This window comes from Oxyura jamaicensis, chromosome 1 (assembly GCF_011077185.1).
Source record: "Oxyura jamaicensis isolate SHBP4307 breed ruddy duck chromosome 1, BPBGC_Ojam_1.0, whole genome shotgun sequence".
Classification (NCBI taxonomy): Eukaryota; Metazoa; Chordata; class Aves; order Anseriformes; family Anatidae; genus Oxyura; species Oxyura jamaicensis.
The window spans coordinates 73,623,024-73,643,864 of record NC_048893.1 but is presented as its reverse complement, the minus strand read 5'-3'; the positions used below and the strand labels follow the sequence as shown (position 1 = coordinate 73,643,864).

General features: G+C 44.1%; 1 protein-coding gene and 1 long non-coding RNA gene across 3 annotated transcripts in view; one reads left to right on the top strand and one right to left on the bottom strand.

Moving 5' to 3' along the window:
- Nucleotides 1-20,841, top strand: part of STK38L (serine/threonine kinase 38 like) — a 50,110-nt gene that overhangs the window by 18,083 nt on the left and 11,186 nt on the right. The window contains exons 2-8 of one of the 2 annotated variants that reach the window (XM_035321402.1): nt 5,388-5,394; nt 12,164-12,308; nt 14,136-14,187; nt 15,450-15,572; nt 16,132-16,215; nt 19,217-19,340; nt 19,899-20,053. In XM_035321402.1, the coding sequence (XP_035177293.1) occupies nt 12,175-12,308; nt 14,136-14,187; nt 15,450-15,572; nt 16,132-16,215; nt 19,217-19,340; nt 19,899-20,053 (672 nt within the window). In that variant the 5' untranslated portion in view covers nt 5,388-5,394; nt 12,164-12,174. Of the gene's footprint in view, nt 1-5,387; nt 5,395-12,163; nt 12,309-14,135; nt 14,188-15,449; nt 15,573-16,131; nt 16,216-19,216; nt 19,341-19,898; nt 20,054-20,841 lie in introns of those variants that run through there. The other variant, XM_035321397.1, reaches the window with a different exon arrangement.
- LOC118164201 lies at nt 7,849-12,185 on the bottom strand. Its single transcript, XR_004749370.1, has 2 exons — nt 12,051-12,185; nt 7,849-7,979 (listed from the first exon to the last, which is right to left on the bottom strand). It is a non-coding gene; the product is annotated as an uncharacterized LOC118164201 (long non-coding RNA).

Below are 20,841 nucleotides of genomic sequence, written 5' to 3'. Positions count from 1 at the left end.
AAGTTTGGATTGTTGTCTGAAAAAGACCTCCTGTAAAGAAGTTAGAGTGAGTTTTTTGGAAAGACTGAGCTCATGAAAATACTTACTGCAGTCATTCAGTGCCAAGGTCCAATGCTCTAAGACCAGGATGTCTGAAGGTTGTATCATTAACTGTGGGACGGAGCTGTTTGTCTCCCATTATCAGTGAAAGCTGAAGCTATAATTTTCACATCAAAAGTATTTTTGCGAATGTGCATATATGTTTCTATATATGCCTAGTTTATATATACACCCATAAATGCATGCCATAAATGTATATATTTTTGTATATATACACGCAGTATTACCCACCCAGTATCTTTTCCTGTCAGGGAAAGGAATTTCCATTTGTGGGTCTTGCTTGCTGCTTGCTGGAAGTAGAGCAGGACTGAATCACAGGCGGGTGTTGACAGGAGTCTTGTGCTGCTCTCCTTGGTTGAATAGTAGGAAATCCTGGAGTGCAGTGGAACTCCAATATTCAGTTTTTATTCCATATTAGGAAATACTTCCTTATCATTACCATAGGTGTGTTGTAACCATTTGTGAGATTAATTTTGGTGAGGCACATTGTAAAAACAAGGCTTTCAGGCATGCTGGGCTGGAGGCACTGAAGGCCCTGGCCCAGGGACCGATGGGCTTTCACAACCAATGCTGGCAAAACCCACCTCACCAAGATGTTTCAAGAGAGGCGCTGGGAGCCCCAGCACTCCGTCCAGGTTATGCCACCTCTCATGCTGGCATGGATCACTGAGTGGCATTAGGAGAGAAATGAGGAGATGGATGGATGCAAAGTGGGACAGCTTCTTTCAGAAACAGCACTGGCTAACGCCAGCTTGGAGTGAATATACAACTGGGGCCTTTGCTGCCTTCATTTTGGAGGGATTTTCACCTGCTTTGAGCCCTTTCTTTGCACTTGGCTGCAGGTGGGGTTTGTAGTGTTAGGAGCCTGCCCAAGGAGGAGCTGTGCTGGAGCCAAACACCGGCCCCAAGGTCCCCTGGGTTTCCTGGCAGGGCAGCAGCCATGGGTTCATCACATATCCCCAGCCCCATGTTCTGCACATCTGCCAACATCTCCATATGTTTTTTTCATGGCAGTCAGGCACTGGGAGCACCACTCTTCTCTCTGTCAGCTGGGACCAGGCCAGTTGCGGGGTTCAGCCGCAGCTACGAGGGGCAGCTTGTGCGGGTGCTCTGTGGGGAAAGTGAGAATGACTTAAAATGGCTAAAACATTTGAGTATCTCTTGCTTTTAAATAGCAGAGCCTGTTCTGATGGAGCTAATTTTAACCTGCTTCTTAGTGCTGCTTTAAATAGAACAAATGTAATTCACGCTGTAACTTTAAAGAAGCAAAACTTACTGAACATAACGTGAGTTGGGAATGAATAATAAACTAAAGGAAATGAAGTAAATAAATTAGGTAAAAGAAATGCTAACGTGTTAGTGAGGCATATTGCAGTTTTGCATTTCATTTTCCCTTCTCACATGGGGACTGCACTAAAAGCCAGAGGATGTCAAAAAGATCTGCTTTTGGCTATAACACTGAAGAAGAAAAATCTGTGTGTGAAGTATCTGATTTGTTGTATTTGGCAGGGAATGTTGCCTCCTTCAGGTAGTATATTTAATAAAATAGAGGCTTGTAAATTGTAATACTACTGAAAACATAAATTATGTAGGAACAATATATTTTCCTTTCCAAAACATATCCCAGAGCAGTGCTCGGCAAACACACTGGTCTAATAACAATGAACTTCAGTAACAGCAGTAGCGCAGCTAGCGTCACCCAGATGCCAGAAAAAAAAGAATACTAACATCAAAACTCACTGAATTGAAGTTCACTTACGCTGATTAAAAAATCTTTGGGCAAGACTCTATTTTGATGGTGGCAATCTTTGTTTAGTGATAACATAAGCATTAAGATCTGGCTCCAAGAATTGAAAAATACTGGCCCAGAGATGGCAGTAGCAGGGTAGTTCCTGTTTGCTTGCTGTCCCAAGACTTCAGGACTCTGTAGTGTTTTGTGTGTTTCTGGAGGTTTCTGAAAAGCTTCGGAAGTGGATTCCAAAAGGGTTGTAGGAAAAGAAGGCAGAGAACTTCTCTGGGAGGAGGTTCATTGTAAACAATGGGATGGTGAAAACAGGCACGACACAATTGCCAAATTTGTGCTACCAGAACCCATAGCACAGAAAGTCCTTTTCCTTCAGGGCTGTTAACACAGTATGACCACTTTCTCCTTCTGTCCAATCATTGGAGCTACCAGCTGTCCCACGACACTTTTATCCATGCTTCCTGTGTGCATATCAGCTCCCAGTATGCACAGCTGTGTGCTCCACAAGTCGCCCACAGAGCCTGGGCAGCTGCTGCTCCAGCTGGTGCTCCTCCCCTCTCCGGCTGCTGTGTCACACCACCTCGTCCAGCTGAGCCTTTGGCTGCTTGTTGCATTTATCTGTCCCTGCCCACTGCCTTTTGGAGTGAATCATGCAGTTATTTGTGTACGGTGGGTTGGTTTTTTTTGTATACACGTATATAAATATTCTGTCTCTTTAGCGGAATCTGAACAATTTGGAGTCAGCAGGGCTGGTGCTCAGACATCCATCCTTGCTGTATCCGTTCTGCCTTCCCAGGTAGCACTTTATTTTTTAAGTATAATTCCAGTCACCAGTGGTTTTAGTGCCCAGTTTTGCTGCCTGCTTTGCTGTGTAGCTTGTACAGAGCCAAGCAGCATTAACCAGAGCATTAAGCCAGAGTGCTCCCTGGCTTCTCATCCAGAAGAGCTCCAGTACTACACACGGTGGTGGTAACTGGCATTTCTGAAGGTAACCACTGTGTTGAGCTGTGTGCATTTACTTTGGAATAGATCTTACACCAAAACTGTGTCTCTATTAGTTTATAGTTCTTGAAAATGCCATTTGCATGCTTCATGTCAGGAGAAAGTTGAGTAACAAAATGTGTTATGCAGAGAAAATGAGATCTTTGGAAGGCAGAAATGAGTGTCAATATCTCCCTTACCCAGAGGCTTTCACTAAAGAGCCAAATTCCCTGGGAGCGTAAATGGAAACTTTTATAAACTTTGCAGTTTTAACATTTTTACTGCAGTAGGGAACTGGCTTCCTAATTTCTGGGGTTAGGAGCATGCTTGAGTATATAAATGACAATCATTATCAGCCTTACTGTGAAGTGGCATGGCTGTTTTGAGAGAAGGGGCTGGCGTTCACTATGCCATTGAACACATACATAGCTTTATGTTTCAAATCAGTGTCAGAGACCCAGCGGCATGCAGTAGGCATCATAGCGCTGTCATGTGGAGAAATGCATACTTTTGTCTCCAAAAGAATTGTGCTGTTTGCTCAGTAACTTAAGTACACATTTAGTAATGAGTCTGGAGTAAACTTACTGTTGGGCTGATGTATGGTTATGCTGTATGCATGGTTTCAAGAATAAAAATATTTCCTTTGTGGGACTTGGATCCAGATTGAGTTGATACAGTGGATCCAGATTAATGTGATAGTAAAACCAAATTATATGATATAATGTGTAAGTGCAGGAAACCTGCCTGGAAGGAGGTTGGCATCTTCAGAGCCAGTCTTGTGGAAGCAAAACCCAGTCGTGACACTGTCCCTGACTGGCTTGCACAAGTTTGCTTTTCTCCTGTCTGTCTGTGTAAGAGAGCAAAAGCTGATCATATTGGTTGCTGTAGTATCTTGAGAGATGTGAACGCCCTAATAAGGCAAGCAGCATTCTTCATGGAACGATTGGCTTTAGTTCTCACTGCTTGTAGAACGTGGTCACGTATTCATTTTCTCACTGAAATGAAAAGGTCACTTAAAAAGGTAAATGTGAAAGGTCAGCAGAATGTCAGAAGGATCTGAAATGATTGACTTCTCTGTCTTTTCTGGAGGGAGGTAGCTGTCCTTAATTGAGGTAGTGATGGTGAACAGTCATGTACAGTTCAAATGTTTGGTGATATAAAGTGTTAGGGTTATGCTGTCTACTCCACATCCCTGTCCTTTTGCTCCATGTTTGCAGGCTGGAAAGTAAGGCATAGGGTAATAAAGTAAATTTCTTCACACCTTGTAGCACATCTGGATAAGTAAAAATAGGCTCTAAAATGAAGAAGTGTGGAACTTCATGTTTCCCTGGCAGGTGATAGCTCTGTGCCCTCCCTCAGCTCCAAGTGTCCCAGGTGGGAGCTGTGAAAGCGTGAGACCACATGCAAGAGGCTTGGATTTTGTGTCTTCATCCCCTCTTGATTAGAAAATGATCCCAGTTGAGTGCCAAGCATTTCCTTTAGGGGAGAATGGATCTCCAGGGGCCTTGACTTCTTCCATCTTTCCCCTTCTGAGTTGTTACTAGTACATGGGATTGGATGCTTCTGATGTTTTGCTTTAATTAACCAGAGCATTAATCTGAGAGTCTAATATGAAAACACTGCTGACAGGCTGGGAGCTGCCAAGAAGCCTCCTGGAAAGGATGTGAGTTTTGAGTTACCAGTTGTGCAGCAGAAGCTAGATTTCCAGTGGTGGTGACACTGTCAGGAAAATCAATCTTGTCGTAGAGTTGCCATGCTAGATAGGAGCAGAGGCTGAAGTTGTAGTAGCTGCTGCTTGGCCTGTCTTTACTTTCCAGTTAGAAAGTATCTCAGAGTAAAGCGAATAAATATATACGCTTGGGCCAAGCAGCATTTTTCACCAGGAAGGAGACAGCCAGTCCCTGCCATAGGGGCTAGCTGATGAGCAGACCAGGCACTGGGAGAAAGTCTTGTGCTGGGAATTTGTCCATTTATTTGTTCAGATGATATGAACCTGGATCCTGGGCCAAAGAACACATACGGCTCCTCTGCTCTTGGCAGCTCCAAGGTCTTGTCCCGCAGGCCAAACACAGCACAGCATCTCCTGTTGATTAGATTGTTTTGATGTCTCTCTCATTCAGAGCCTGTGGCATATCATTTTTTCCAAAGCAATAGGCCCTTCAGAAAGGCCTTCGGTCTTTGCCAGGGAGAGGAGTTGCAGCCGAGTGCGCCTGGTCAGCTTGTGTGACCTTCTTGTGGTCTGGGGAGCCCAGTGCAGTGCCAGTCTGCAGCAAGAGGAGAATGGTGCTGCTCTGCCAAATTACGTGAGTTGGGGTGGGTTAATCAGTTTCTGAGGGCGTTTCCAAGAGCTGTGGGTGGCACCTCTTCAAAATGTTCGCATTAACATGGTGAGGTCAGTAAAAGCAATGTTCAGGCAATGAAACTTTGAAGCCTCTTCTTTCCACCCCCTCCAGCATCAGCTGTTTACAAAGGTCATACTAAAAGATTTTACTTGATTGCTCCCAACTGTGTATTTTGTTTGGGATGCAGATTTGTGCTTTGTTTTGGGGTTGGTTAGTGCAAGCAGAGAGGTAGGAGGAAAAAGAACAAAGAGGTTTTCTCTGTTGTGAATTGAATAGGGTTTGCTGAGCACATTGGGTGTCCTGCCACCTCTGGCCCTTTTCCACTTACTTCCACACCAACTAGCAGCCATCTAGGGCCAGGCACCAACCACAAGGAGAGCGAATGTCAGCTGCCTTCATCCCTCCTCACCTGGCAGAGCTTCAGGGTCACTGGGGCACGTGAGGCCACATGGAGTACAGGCAGCCCACGCTCCTGTGGCTGTCTCCCTCCTGTCCTAGTGGGCTTGTGCTGTGGTATGGTGGGGAGCTGTGCACGACCTGTGGATCAAGAGCTTTCTCTGAGCTCACTGGGTTACTGGTTGGGTTCTCTTCTGTGTTTTCTTACCGTAGCATCACAGTGAAGTTCAGCCCTGCTATAAATAGTGGGGTGTGCTGGTGCCAGATCTGTTATCTCCTTTTTACAGGCTTAATAAAATCAACTGACTTAGATTCACTCTTTGCTAGCATCGGCATTTGCAAGTATAGGAGCACAGGGAAAACACATTAATGGGAAACAAAACTGCAGTGTTGTTCTGTCCTACCAGGAACAGGAGGCATACAAATGGTAAACAGCCTGTTGCCTGCTGATGCTAGGGCATGCTTTACCTTAAGTAAAGGTTAATCCATTCCGAACCTGGGCTAATGCTACACTCCCTTGACACTGCAAAACCATCAGAAGGCAAGTTTTTACTTTTTAGATAATTTCTTGAAATAATTTAATCGTGGTGTGTGTTCAGCACTTGTTTAATTTGGGTGTGTCGGCATGCTGCCAGTTTTGCTCTCAGATACCTATTTTATATTTTGCTCTCAGATACCTGTTTTTATATTTATCTTTCCCACCTATCAAGGAAGAAAGGGAGTGTAATGTAGGAGAACAGACTCAATAGGGAGAGTGCAGCAAAGTTCCCTAACTTTTGGAATAGTGTCCAGCATGAGGATGTTTTTGTATGGAGAACGTAGCCCCTGACTTTTCAGTGACGGCTACTGGCAGTTGACAGCACTCATTTTCTCTAGTAGAAGATTGAAGCAGAGTAAATAATGATTAAAAAAAAGAAAGATCTGCGTCATCATAAAGTAGCTGTAGTGCTATTAAAACCTCCTTGCACGTGTGTGGGGAGATCCATTTGTATTCTCAGAGCTCCAGCACCTTGCACACTCCAAAATACAATATGGTTAAAGTAATAGCCATACAACATTATAAAAAGCCTTTATTTGTGACACAGCAGCTGCATTTCTGGCAACAAATATTTTATTGTCACCCCAAATTCAATTAAAAATTCACAAGATAATGTGCTGTCCTCACAGAGAGTAGCCAGCACATCCAAAACAAAGAAAATAAAAGAAAAAAAGAAAAAAAAAAAAAGACATTTAATTCCTGTATGATGTAGAAATGCAAGTCTACTTCTGTATGAAACTTTTAATTATTTTACCTTAAAAGGTATTAAGGGCTGCCTGAAGATCATAAAACTAATTTAAGGTTTGTCTTCTTCAAAATACCCTGGTGAAATTAGAAGGGTTACATTAAAAAAAAAAAAAGAGAGAAAAAAAAAAAAATTTTTTTTTTAAAAAAAGGAAGTGTATTTACTTTTGGTTAGTTTTTCAAAATAATAATAAAAAATATAATAATAATAAAACACCTTGAGCAAAGAAATGTTGGGCAGAGGTGCTGTTATTTGTGGCTCCCCTCTGTGGTGGAGCAGCAGCTCTGCTGGTGTGCCTCAGCCCACATTCAGGTAGGGCATGAGTCCTCCTAGGACATGCTGTGTTTTGTTCCTCTTGTTGACTTTTTCTTTTCACCTTCGTCAGCTGCAAGGGACTTGGGACTGCCCTGAGATGCTTTTGCCCTGCATTAAAAGGGTTCTTCTGGCACAGGGAGTTCTGTAAAGATCGGGTGCTCCAGAAAGCCCTCATCTGGTTGTCAGTGTGGCACAGGGGTAAGCTGTAAATGAGTTAAACCGAAATGCTGGTTGCCTTATGTTCTTGTGGTGGGGAAGAATTTTCCATTCTTGCTGGTTGGCTGTTGCTTAAAAAAAAAAAAAAAAAAAAAAAAAAAAAAGAAGTTTTCTATTTAAGATATGGTGATATGCCAGTATTTGATGTGATACTTTCTAAAATTCACCAACTGTCCATGTGCAATTTTGTTGAGCTGCTTTTGAATTCTAAGAAATGGGATAGATATTCTTTAAGTCTTCTCTGGATAGGGTCAGGATTTTTGTTCACTTATCCTGTCCTTCTGGCAGTACTTAGCATTTGTGGAGTCTGAAGATGCCACGAAGCCATCCTGCACATCCAGCTGTGGGAGCCGCCACGTCCTCTTGCTTCTTTCTTTTACTTTCCATGCTCTGCCATCTCTTCCTTCCCCCAGGCTGGGCTCAAGCCCACCAGAGGTACATTTTCCCAACATGGGGTGGGGTTTTTTTTTGTTTTGTTTTGTGTTAGAGAGTGGGTAGGAGTGGGTAGTAAGTCCTGGTAACTTGGGATAGTTTTATAAAACAGTGGTTTTGTTTGTTTGTTTGTTTGTTTTTAATGGAGTTTCTTATATATAAAGAACAGTGCTTTTCACAGAATCACAGAATCACAGAATTTCTAGGTTGGAAGAGACCTCAAGATCATCGAGTCCAACCTCTAACCTAACACTAACAGTCCCCACTAAACCATATCCCTAAGCTCTACATCTAAACGTCTTTTGAAGACTTCCAGGGATGGTGACTCCACCACCTCCCTGGGCAGCCTGTTCCAATGCCTCACAACCCTTTCAGTAAAGAAGCTCTTCCTAACATCTAACCTAAAACTCCCCTGGCGCAACTTTAGCCCATTCCCCCTCGTCCTGTCACCAGGCACGTGGGAGAACAGGCCAACCCCCACCTCTCTACAGCCTCCTTTAAGGTATCTGTAGAGAGCAATAAGGTCGCCCTTGAGCCTCCTCTTCTCCAGGCTGAATAAGCCCAGCTCCTTCAGCCGCTCCTCGTAGGACTTGTTCTCCAGGCCCCTCACCAGCTTCGTCGCCCTTCTTTGGACCCGCTCAAGCACCTCCATGTCCTTCTTGTAGCGAGGGGCCCAAAACTGAACACAGTACTCGAGGTGCAGCCTCACCAGAGCCGAGTACAGGGGGACAATCACCTCCCTAGCCCTGCTGGTCACACTATTTCTGATACAAGCCAGGGTGCTGTTGGCCTTCTTGGCCACCTGAGCACACTGCTGGCTCATATTCAGCCGACTGTCCACTATCACTCCCAGGTCCTTCTCCGCCTGGCAGCTCTCCAACCACTCATCTCCCAGCCTGTAGCTCTGCTTGGGGTTATTACGCCCCAGGTGCAGGACCCGGCACTTGGCCTTGTTAAACTTCATGCAGTTGACCTCAGCCCATCGGTGGAGCCTATCCAGATCCTCCTGCAGAGCCTTTCTACCCTCGAGCAGATCGACACACGCACCTAACTAGGTGTCATCTGCAAACTTACTGAGGGTGCACTCAATGCCCTCGTCCAGATCATTGATGAAGATGTTAAAGAGGACCGGCCCCAGCACCGAGCCCTGGGGAACGCCACTAGTGACCGGCCTCCAACTGGACTTGACTCCATTTACCACGACTCTTTGGGCCCGGCTATCCAGCCAGTTTCTAACCCAACGAAGCGTGTGCCAGTCTAAGCCAAGAGCAGCCAGTTTCTTGAGGAGAATGCTGTGGGAGACGGTGTCAAAAGCCTTGCTGAAGTCAAGGTAGACCACATCCACAGCCTTTCCCTCGTCCACCCAGCGCGACACTTTGTCATAGAAGGAGATCAGGTTTGTCAAGCAGGACCTGCCTTCCATAAACGCATGCTGACTGGGCCTGATCGCCTGCTTGCCCTTCAAGTGCCGCATGATGACTCCCAAGAGGATCTGCTCCATGAGCTTCCCTGGTACTGAGGTCAAACTGACAGGCCTGTAGTTCCCCGGGTCAGCCCTCCGGCCCTTCTTGTAGATGGGCGTCACATTTGCTAGCCGCCAGTCAGCTGGGACCTCCCCCGATAGCCAGGACTGCTGATAAATGATGGATAGTGGCTTGGCCAGCTCCTCTGCCAGTTCTCTCAGTACCCTCGGGTGGATCCCATTCGGCCCCATCGACGTGTGCACATCCAAGTGCCGTAGCAGGTCACCAACCAGTTCTTCGTGGATGGTGAGGGCCACATCCTGCTCCCCATCCCCTTCCACCAGCTCAGGGTACTGGGAATCCAGAGAACAACCGGTATTGCCGCTAAAGACTGAGGCAAAGAAGGCATTGAGCACCTCCGCCTTTTCCTCATCTCTTGTAACTAAGTTTCCCCCTGCATCCAGTAAAGGATGGAGATTCTCCTTTGTCCTCCTTTTTGTGTTGATGTATTTATAAAAGCGTTTTTTGTTATCTTTAACGGCAGTAGCCAGATTGAGCTCCAGATGAGCTTTGGCCTTCCTAATTTTGTCCCTGCACAGCCTCGCTACATCCTTATAGTCCTCCCTAGTGGCCTGCCCACTTTTCCAAAGATTATAAACCCTCTTTTTTCTCCTAAGCTCAAGCCACAGTTCTCTGTTCAGCCAGGCTGGTCTTCTTCCCCGCTGGCTCATCTTTGGGCACATGGGAACAGACCGCTCCTGCGCCATTAGGATTTGCCTCTTGAAGAGCGCCCAGCCTTCCTGGACCCCTCTGCCCTTCAGAACGGCCTCCCAAGGGACTCTACCAACCAGTGTCCTGAGCAGCCCAAAGTCAGCTCTCCGGAAGTCCAGTACAGTGGTTTTACTGGTTCCCTTCCTGGCCTCGCCAAGAATAGTGAACTCCACCATTTCGTGGTCACTCTGCCCAAGACAGCTCCCGACAATCAAATCCTCCACCAGTCCTTCTCTGTTTGTGAAGAGAAGGTCTAGCGGGGCACCACCCCTGGTAGGCTCACTAATCAGCTGCATCAGGAAGCTATCTTCCACTTTCTCCAGAAACCTCCTAGACTGCTTTCTCTGGGCTGTGTTGTGCTTCCAGGATATGTCAGGGAAGTTGAAGTACCCCACGAGTACAAGCTCTGAAGATTTCGCAACTTCTGTCAGCTGCCTGTAGAACTCCTCATCCGTCTCCTCATCCTGGTTCGGCGGTCTATAGCAGACCCCGACCAGGACACTAGCCTTGTTGTCCCTGCCGATCCTAACCCAAAGGGACTCAATCTTGTCATTCCTAGCCTCGAGTTCTACAACATCAAAACACTCTCTAATATAGAGAGCCACTCCACCACCCCTTCTGTGCTGCCTGTCCCTTCTGAAGAGTTTATAGCCAGTCATTGCAGCACTCCAGTCATGAGAATGGTCCCACCACGTTTCCGTGATGGCAACCAAGTCGTAGCCTGCCCGCTGCACAATGGCTTCCAGCTCCTCCTGTTTGTTACCCATGCTGCGTGCATTGGTGTAGATGCACTTCAGCTGGGCCATTACCTTATTCCCCGGCCTTGCTATTGTTCCCCCTGGCACAGCTCCAACAATCCTTGCTTCACCCCCATCCCCCTTCTTACCTAGTTTAAAGCCCTATGAATGAGCCCCGCCAGCTCCTGGCCAAGGATCCTTTTTCCCCTAAAGGATAGGGACCCGTCTACGGCCATCAGACCAGGTGCTGAATAAACTGCCCCATGGTCGAAAAACCCAAGATCTCTGCGTTGGCACCAGCCCCGGAGCCACGTGTTTAACAGGTGGGCTTTCCTGGTCCTCTCCGTACCCCTCCCTGTCACCGTAGGGATGGACGAAAGCACTACCTGCACTCCCGCTCCGTCCACTAACCGTCCCAGCCCCCTAAAGTCTCTTTTGATTGCCTTCAGGATTCTGTCTTCAGTGTCGTCACTGCCCGCCTGGACTATCAGAAGAGGATAATAATCAGAGGGGCGTACCAGGTTGGGAAGCTTCCTGGCAACGTCCCTGACCCTGGCCCCAGGCAGGCAGCAGACTTCCCTACGGGTAGGGTCAGGCCGACAAATAGGGCCCTCTGTTCCCCTAAGGAAAGAGTCTCCCACAACAATCACCCTTCTTTCTTTCTTGATGGAGGCAGTCCTGAGGCGTGGAGTCGACCTCCTCGCCCTAGGCATCCTCCTGGGAACACTTTCTACCTCTTCCTCAGTTGCTGTTGATCTCTCAGTCTCCAGGGCCTCAAACCTGTTGTGTAAGGGCACCTGGGAAGGTGGGGCCGGAAGGGGAGGGCATCGCCTGCCATGTCGAGCAGGGACCTGTCTCCATTCCTCCTCAACTCCCAGATCCCCTCCCTCTGCCCGACGGCGACAAGGCAGGGGCTCCACCCCCATTTGGGGTGTCTCAGCCCGGTACCTCTCCTTGAGGCCCTGCAGGGAGTTACTCCACCAGTCTATCTCCCGCTCACACTCCCTGATGGCCCTCAACCTCTCCACCTCCTCCTTGAGCTCCGCCACCATGCGGATCAGGTCATCCACCTGCTCGCACCTCACGCATGCAGCGTCTCTGCCTCCCGCCGATGGCAGCAGCAGGCTCTGACACTCCCTGCATCCGGTGACCTGAACCGCTGCATTCTTTAACGGGCAGTCGGTCTGGGTGTGTACCGACCTCCTGGAGAGCCCACCGTGCCTGGTGGAGACCATTATCGCCTAGCTAACCAGTGATTTCTGTAGCGTCACATTTTCCTGTGATTTCTGTAGCGTCTAAGATTTTGGAGACGGAGAGTAGGAGATAAGTATACATACCCATTTTTTTTTCCAAGTGAATAATTATTTGATGTGCTCTGTTTCAGTGCATGTTACCATGGCGATGACTGCAGGGACTACAACATCCTTTCCCATGAGCAGTCACACCCGGGAGAGAGTGACGGTGGCCAAGCTTACGCTGGAGAACTTCTACAGCAACCTAATTATCCAGCACGAAGAGAGAGAAACAAGGTACCAGCTCTGCTTTCTCACACCTTTCTCCAGCTTTTCTTAGTTGGCTTTTGGCAGCATTTGTTCAGGGGCAGTTTCAGCCCCATGCACAGAGCGGGTCTCAGCAGGTTTTCATTGCTCGGTAGCGAGGAACTCATCACCTAAGGACGCAGCTGCTGTCTGTGCTGGCAGACCTGTGAACATCCCCTCCTGCACCAAGCAGTCACTGAGTGACTGAGCGCCTCTGCTCTGGAAGTTCTCATACAACTTATCACCTTATCAAATTATTACTTTATGGAAACTACTCTGTGCGTGGTCTTACTTTGCTGCACATGTGAGCTTTTTACTTGTGTGTGTGGTTTTGGTGACCTCCGATTCCTTCACGTGTTCCACAGGGAATAAACCCTACAGAGGCAAATGCTGCAGAGCTGCTGATGTTTGGTAACTTGTTTTTGTACAAGGCAGTGGCTTGTGTTTATTCATGCTCTGCAGCACTGAGCTCATGCCAAGACTTGTAAACTCTGCAGAAGGGAGTGTGAGAGACATGGGGAACAGGGTTGATGGTATAGAGGTGTTTGATGGGATAATGCAGTGAGGAAAGGAGGCAGAGAGCTGTTATAATGGAAGTAGAAGGCAGGAAAGAGCGTAGGGCTGGTCACAAAGTGTTGGAAGGCTTGTGATTGGGAGGGAAGAGTTTTGGGGATAATATTGTACCCACACTCTTAAGTTTCTTCTGTGTGATGCTGACTGGTACTCTGTGTGTGTAGTCATCTCTGCTTTAACTCCTCATCAGCTCCACTCCATTGTGCTGAAGTGCCACTTGAATTAAGTGTCAAAGCACCAAGCACTTGACTGTAATGAATATTGTGTTTCAAATTGTCATCAGTATGTGAAATTATCATTCTCCTGCTAATATGTTTTTAATTGAGGGATTTTCAGCCAAGCAGCAGGGTTTCCCTCTTCATCATATTTAGTTATTATCCCATGTAATTGAGTTGCTTATAGTTAGGTGAATAGTCTGTCTACTGAGGGCCTTTATTTTAGGGGACCCTGCTGAACTTCCTCAAGTGCAGGAAGGCAGGAGCAGCTTGGCACCCAGCACTCGAACTGAGCTGCTGCCAGCAGGTGACCAGCTTCCCGAAGCTGCACCCTAACAGAAGCACCCTGGGGGTGTACAATGAGAGCTCCAGTATCCACGCTAGCCCCCTTGCTATGTGCGGACTCCCTGCCATCTGTGGGATACTCCAGGCTTCACTCCCCGCACGGAACCTCCCAGCCTGACCGGGCACCAGCAGCGGGAGTCCAGGAGGGGCAAGCCCTGGCCCAAGCAGGACATGGGAGGAGATGGTGGCAAATCCAGGAGGGTGCAATGAGTTAGCATGAGGCTAAGGGGAGAAGGACCAGTTGTGTGATCTGGAACAGACAGCAAGACTGAGAGCAATGGTGAAAGGTGGAGCTGGGTTGAGGTGCTGGAGGTAAAGCTGAGATGTTTTTTCCACCATTTCAATGTTTTTATCAATTTGGATTATGAGTCAGAATAACCAGCGTTACTTGACGATTATATAAAGAAATAAAAGTCCATTAGGCTGACTATATGATTGGGCCTTTAGTGCCTAATTCTGCAATCATATAAGTACATGCTTAAATTTGCTTATACGTTTTCAACAGATTTGGTTACGAGTGAGGAAATGTATGGAGTGGGCAGTAAGTTCTCAAATTTCTGTTTGAGTCAAATGCTTTGGTATCTGGACTATGTCAGGAAAAGGGGTTGTCTTACTGTAGTGTTATGGTGTTTTTTTGTTTTGTTTTTTAATTAAAAAATAAATCTCTTGTTTTACTCCTTTGCAGGCAGAAGAAACTAGAAGTGGCTATGGAAGAAGAAGGGCTTGCAGATGAGGAGGTAATACCACTTGAATAACCTTTGAAGAGATTGCTTTGTTTTTGTTAGCGCTTTTAAAAGTTGAAATTTGATGAGTTTACGGGCACATTAGCTATCAGGACAGTAAGTTTTAGTTTGTAAGTGACGTTGCTTTTGTAAATAATGAGGCAAGCTGTGCATATGCTTGAATGTGATGCTTTGAGTAGCTGAGTGCTACTCATACCCCTTTTTAGTCATTATGAAGCGTATGACTTCAGCAAGTATGTAACATGTTTTTCAAAATTTAAAATTGTTTGGCATGTGATTTGGCTACAGGCAAGAAAAGGGTGAGATGCACTTGGGAGAAAGCAAAATGCTAAAGCATTTTTTTTTTCTTGATATAAACAATAAAGCAGGTGCTCCCTTGATCCATTAGGATACAGATGTGAAGGGAACTCTTTCCAGAAGGCATGTCTCAGAACTTTTCTCAGCTTTATCACATCATTGCTGCCTGTACCTCTTCCAGAACAGACACTGGAATAAATAGTAACAACTGCCTCAGTCATTTCTAGTTATTTCTCAAGTTTTTTGGGTTGATGTAACTTCTGGAAAGAGGAAAAAGCTAATGTGGGTGTATAATGCCATCTTGTGGTTTTAAATGACACAGTCGTTGTTCTCCAAAATCTAGCAGGCCTGATTTTATGGGTTTCATTAACAGTCTCTGAGATATTCTTGGCATCTTTGGGAACATAAGCTGGCATTTGTCTTTTTTTCAGGATGAATTCCATTTATATTTTTATAGGAAAAAATATATGGCAGGATTGGAACAGATCTTTCTTTCAAATACAAGTATTTTCCTGCCCTAAAACAAATAGATTTTGTTAAAGGTTAGAGTAAGCTGGATTTCTGCTGCCTGTTAGACTCCTTGTTGCCTGTCATTTGTGTTTTTGGCAGGGTGCAAGTTTTAGCTTTTAATGATCCTTTATGCTGCTGAAAAGCAGAGCTCTTGTCTTAGCTGGTGACTTTGGCCTTCAGACTGATGCACCTTGTTTGAACCTGTATGTTTTTTTCATTGTTCTATTACTGCCTCTTTATACATAAGTAATAAGCAAGCAAACAAACAAACAAAAAGCTGTGCCTGAGGCCTCTTCATAAAAGACTGTGGATCCAACTTCAAGGAATTCAGGAAGATTTCCCCTTTCACATTTTCTCTGTATTCATAGGGAGAATGCTTTATAGGAAGAGAGATTACATATCTTGACTTTCTACTGTCACATGACTTAAATTCTCATGTGTCTTCCTAGAAAAAACTGCGCAGGTCACAACATGCTCGCAAAGAAACAGAGTTTCTGCGACTGAAGAGGACGAGACTTGGCTTGGATGACTTTGAATCTTTGAAAGTTATAGGGAGAGGAGCATTTGGGGAGGTTTGTGGCTTTCTTGCTTGAATGGGATATTAAAATTGGATTGAATGTGAAAAAGAAACACTTTAAAGAATAAAAAATTTCAGTTGAACAGTCTTATTTTAGGAGAATAGCTATTTGAGTAATTTTGCACGTGTAATAAGACCAGTACGTACATGGATTTATCAAGGCTGCTGGAAAAAGGCTGTTTCCCACAGCTTCCCTTCCTATTAGCCCCAACTGATGTTGCCCATGCATCCACTCAGAAATGATGGATTTGCAGTTGCACAGCTCCTCTCCATAAAAGTCCTCCCTGCCCTGTGTCATGTCATGGTTGTGCCTACTCCTGAATTTTAGCATACTCAGTCTCTCAGCTATGTGGAATTTAGTGTGTCTGCTAATTTTTTAAAATAATGACTGCTTCAACTATCTGTTCATTGCTACTGTTAGCTTTGTACATGTGCTTTTCAATGTTTAACAAAAGAACCTTTCCATGCCCACCAGTTTAGAGCCATCCTTATGTTCCACACTGGGGTTTTGTTTGAGGTAGATGGGATTGATTGGGTTATTTTTCTCATTAAAGGTACGTCTCGTTCAGAAGAAGGATACGGGTCATATTTATGCAATGAAGATACTACGAAAAGCTGATATGCTGGAGAAAGAACAGGTTTGTTTTGTATAGGTCGCCTAAATTTCAAAGTTACTTTGCCTAGAAAATTTCCAAATTTCTCTTTGGCAGGTATTATTTAGTCGTATTTTTCACTTCTGTAGCCCCAATAATTGTACTGCTGCTGTTCAAGGCATCTATGGAGTTGCTAGCTCAGTACAACAGAGTAAGTAGAAATTAGCATTCTTGAAAATGTTTTATTTACAACCAATTTGGAACAGTGCTAAGGATGGTGTTTTTTTCTTTTAGTCTCTTCCTTTATCAATGTGCACCTTATAGCACTTCTTTGTAAGACTACATTTCAAAGAAAATGCTTCTTGAAAAGCAATATGTCAAAGTAAAAACTGAGAATGCTTGATGTTTTCTTTTCATGGTCAGATACCACCAGGTGTCATCTTGTTTGTTCTTTGGCTTTGGCTTTGGTTTTGGTTTTGCTCGGTTTTGTTTTGTTTTGTTGCATCTTGAGATTGGAGGGGTTTTGTTTGTTTTGCTTTGTATTTTTTTTGCTTTTGCTTTGTAATCCAGAATTCACTGCAAATTCCTGATAGGACAAAGCAAGTCCTTTAGCAATATGAAGAACAGAAATCAAGTGTGGATGTCTCAAGCAAAAGTGCAGCTGGAGAAAGTTGGGGTTACTTAGCCTGTAGAAGATAAGACTCTGGGGAGACCTTATAGCAGCCTTCCAGTACCTAAAAGGAGCCTAAAGGAAAGATGGGGAGCGATTCTTGATCACAGAGTGTAGTGATAGGACAAGGAGTAACTGCTTTAAACTAAAAGAGGGTAGGTTTAGACTAGATATTAGGAAGAAATTCTTCACCCAGAGGGTGGTGAGGCCCTGGCACAGAGAAGCTGTGGATGCCGCATCCCTGGAAGTGTTCGAGGCCAGGCTGGATGGGGTTTTGGGCAGCCTGGTCTACTGGGAGGTGTCCCTGCCCATGGCAGGGGGGGTGGAACCAGGTGATCTTTAAGGTCCCTTCCAACCCAAACTGTTCTATCTTCCTTACCTATCCAAACCCATCATTATTTCTTATATTATCTTTCTCAGCAGTGTTACTAGTAGTACTACTATATTTTTTTAAAGTCATCCCAGGACAGACATTTTGTCTACTCAGCCTTGTGCCCTGAATGTAGGGAAGCAGAGGAGCATTATGTTCTGCCCCACAGACAGGATGTGTGTGGTCTGCTGCCTGAAGCACTGCCCTCATTTCATAACCTGATGTGGCAAGGAGGCTTAGATCACAGTCCACATTTAGTCTGTGTCTGTAACATTTCCTGTAGAGTATTTATTTGCTCTAACTTTCATTGCCTGGTTTGTTCAATGGGAAAGCATTACAGGACACAAATACGAGAAAGCTAGAACTTTCAAGCACAGTGGCAGTGAGAGGTTTTTCTGGCTGCTCTTTACGCAAGGTTTTAATGTTATAGTTTATAGCTACATTTAGAAGCAGAGAAGTGGAGGTTGGAAAGAAATCTTTTCTAATGAGAATATATGGAATAGATAGGGCTAGATAAATTAGTGTTGGAGTGTCCACTACAGAGAGGGACCCCATTGCCCTACAAAAAAGACACACATTAGAAAGATGTTAGAACTGAGGAACAGATGCAGATGAATTTGCTTATTGGAAATACTGCTTGAATCTGGAATAATGGTACATATTTTCTTTCCAGAAGTCACTTTCTGGTATCTGAAATGTGAAAATCTTACAGCTGTCAAGAAATGTTTTTCCATGCAGATGTTTTTCATTTTCCTCCACAACTAGGGTACATTGTAGTAAAACATACACCCTTCCTCCTGTCTCTATTACTCTTAGTTTCCAGTGAATTCATGAGGTAGCAGCTCTCAGTATATTTTTCAAAGACTCAGCTTTGACTGGAATATCTTAAGCATGGTCAGACATTCCCAAGCTCACTTGCCCAGGACCAATGTCAGCAGCAGTGGTGAATGTATCAGTTCTGGGCCAGCTTTGTGCACATCATTTGACGAATTGCTCCATCTTCTCTTCCCTTTTCTTTTCCCCTGCTGAAATAGACCATGGCCATTTTTTGCCCTCCTTGAATACTGGCCATTCAGCTCACTGATACTTAAGGTCATCTCTGCAAACTGAGACTCATCCCAGCCCTTTTTTCCTTTGGTCAAGGTGTTTGCCATGCAGTTCAAGTAAGCTTCACCATGTACACAGATAGGAGCAGTCTCCATGTACAGTTTGAAAGGGCTTCATGCACCATTAGTGTGTACAGTGTGGGTTTAGGAGCTAGGTGATTGTTTGCTGTATGTCAGACATTTCACAATGCTGAAGAAATAAGGTTTTGCAGGAAGTAATTTAGGCATTCTATCACTCTTGCAAAAGAGGATTCCATGAGCTTATCTTGCCCAGTTTAAACTGTGAAGTATTATTGTGAGGAAGCAGTTAATAACTATTTATTTGTATATGTATATGAAAAAAATGATGAATTCTGACATTAAACATTAAGCATCTACCATTTTACCTATTAGTTCTTATATTATGTAAGACAAACTCTGTTTTTTTTCCAGTAATTATGTTGATATCTGCATACTGAATTGCACATTACATTTTTGTCTGAGTTTGCAGTAAGGATGGCCATCATAACAGAGCTTTTTATTTTATTTTTTTTAATGCTCTTAGTTCATTTTAGGATACAGTAAAAATGGAATTGCAGTTTTCCACCACCTTCTTCAGCTCTGTCTGACAAACAGAAAGCTCAACAAGCCATGTGTTTTCTTTCTAGATACCACATTTGTGAAGTTATGTAAATAGTTATTTTCAATATTGAGTTAATTTCTGTGGGTTTTTGCTGTGTGTTTTCTGAGGACTTTGTAGGGTCTAGTAAAAACTATGTAAAATAGGAGTGAAAAAAGTAAGAAGAATATCTTCTTTGTGTAAAGATCATGAAAATACGTTGTAAGATTAGGAATGTAGCATGGCATTTGGTATTGAAATAATTAAATAATTATTTAATAACAGTATTAAAAAAATTTTAGGTGGCCCATATCCGAGCAGAAAGAGATATTTTGGTTGAAGCAGATGGAGCCTGGGTAGTGAAAATGTTTTACAGTTTTCAGGATAAAAGAAATCTTTACCTGATCATGGAGTTCTTACCTGGAGGTAAGCTATATGTTGTGTTGCTGCTAAGTGATATAAGTACTTCTTCCTTAGCTTTGTTGTCAGCTTTCTAAAAGTGTAGAAACAAGCATGCTGTGTAACTTGTGATAGCATAAATTTTAATGATGTTTTAAGTGAAGTCCCAGTAACTTAACCTTTCCTGATTTGTAGGTGAAGGGGAAGGATTATTGGAAGATGTTAAAATAGACTTGGATTAAATAATAATTCTAGTCCAATGTTCTGCCTTTTACTGACAAAGCTAGAAACACTTTTTTTTAAAAAAAAAAAAAGTCACTCTTGATCAATTTTTGTGCAATACATATATTATGCGTTAAAAAATTGCTGCATCGTTCAAGGCTATCCAATTAGAATTCCTATTTAGGGTTGCAACAATTTTACACCCAGTCTGCAGAAAAAGTATGTTGGGTTTGAAGGTCCTTGCAGTAATAGTTTTATAATTAGTAGCTATAATGCTTGTTACAAGTTTAAATTTGGAATCTAATGGGGTTTCACCATTAAAATGTTCTGATTTATAAGCTGTATTTTCTTTTCTTTGATTAGGTGACATGATGACCTTGCTAATGAAGAAAGACACCTTATCAGAAGAAGAGACACAGTTCTACATTTCTGAAACTGTGTTGGCCATAGATGCTATTCATCAGCTGGGATTCATCCACAGGGATATTAAACCAGATAACCTTCTGCTGGATGCTAAGGCATGTGGTGTGCACGTAAACTATCTATGCTTTAAACATCTCAATCTGCAGATAATGCCATTCACAGTGGTGCTAAATCACTGGGAAACTGTAGTGCCATACCACTGATTTAAACTAGCTGGAATAAAGACAGAAAATGTTTGCTATCTTTTTCTTGTAGAACTTCACTACACTTAAAGCAAAACTACCCTTGTAGGTTTTTTGTTTTTCTTTTTCTTTTTTTCCTCTTTTTGTAGTTGGAAAGCCTTGTAAGTGTGGGAAGACCTACTCAGGGTGTCCAGATGCTCGAATTCATACACATGAAAAACTGGTATAGTTTGTTACTTCAAGAAGAAGGAAAGCATGAAACATTCAGACAACACTAAATAATCGGTTCACTTCCTGCAGTTATCTCATTTGTTTTATTGTCCACTCATGAGTGGGAGCAGTCTCTCCATTTGACTGACTTGTACTAAGCCATGAAATGGACCCACTAAGTATCATACACAAGCCTGTAGCATGTCTAGCACTGATCTTTAGAAACCCAATTAAAACTAGGTTAACATCAAAACAGAATAATTTTGTGCTGGAGGCTTTCTCAGTCTCAGTGCAAAACAAAGCCAAGTAAACTAGCTGTACTCAGCTGTTGCAGATGTAGTTATTCCCAGGAATGACACCCTTTTTAGAGAAAACACACTCTCCCAGTACATCAAGAATCAGGCATTATTTGCCTGCTTTCCCTGAATTAGGTAGTCCTGTGCAAGTCCATCGTTCACACATGGCCTAAGAAGGCAAGTGCAGTTACGAAA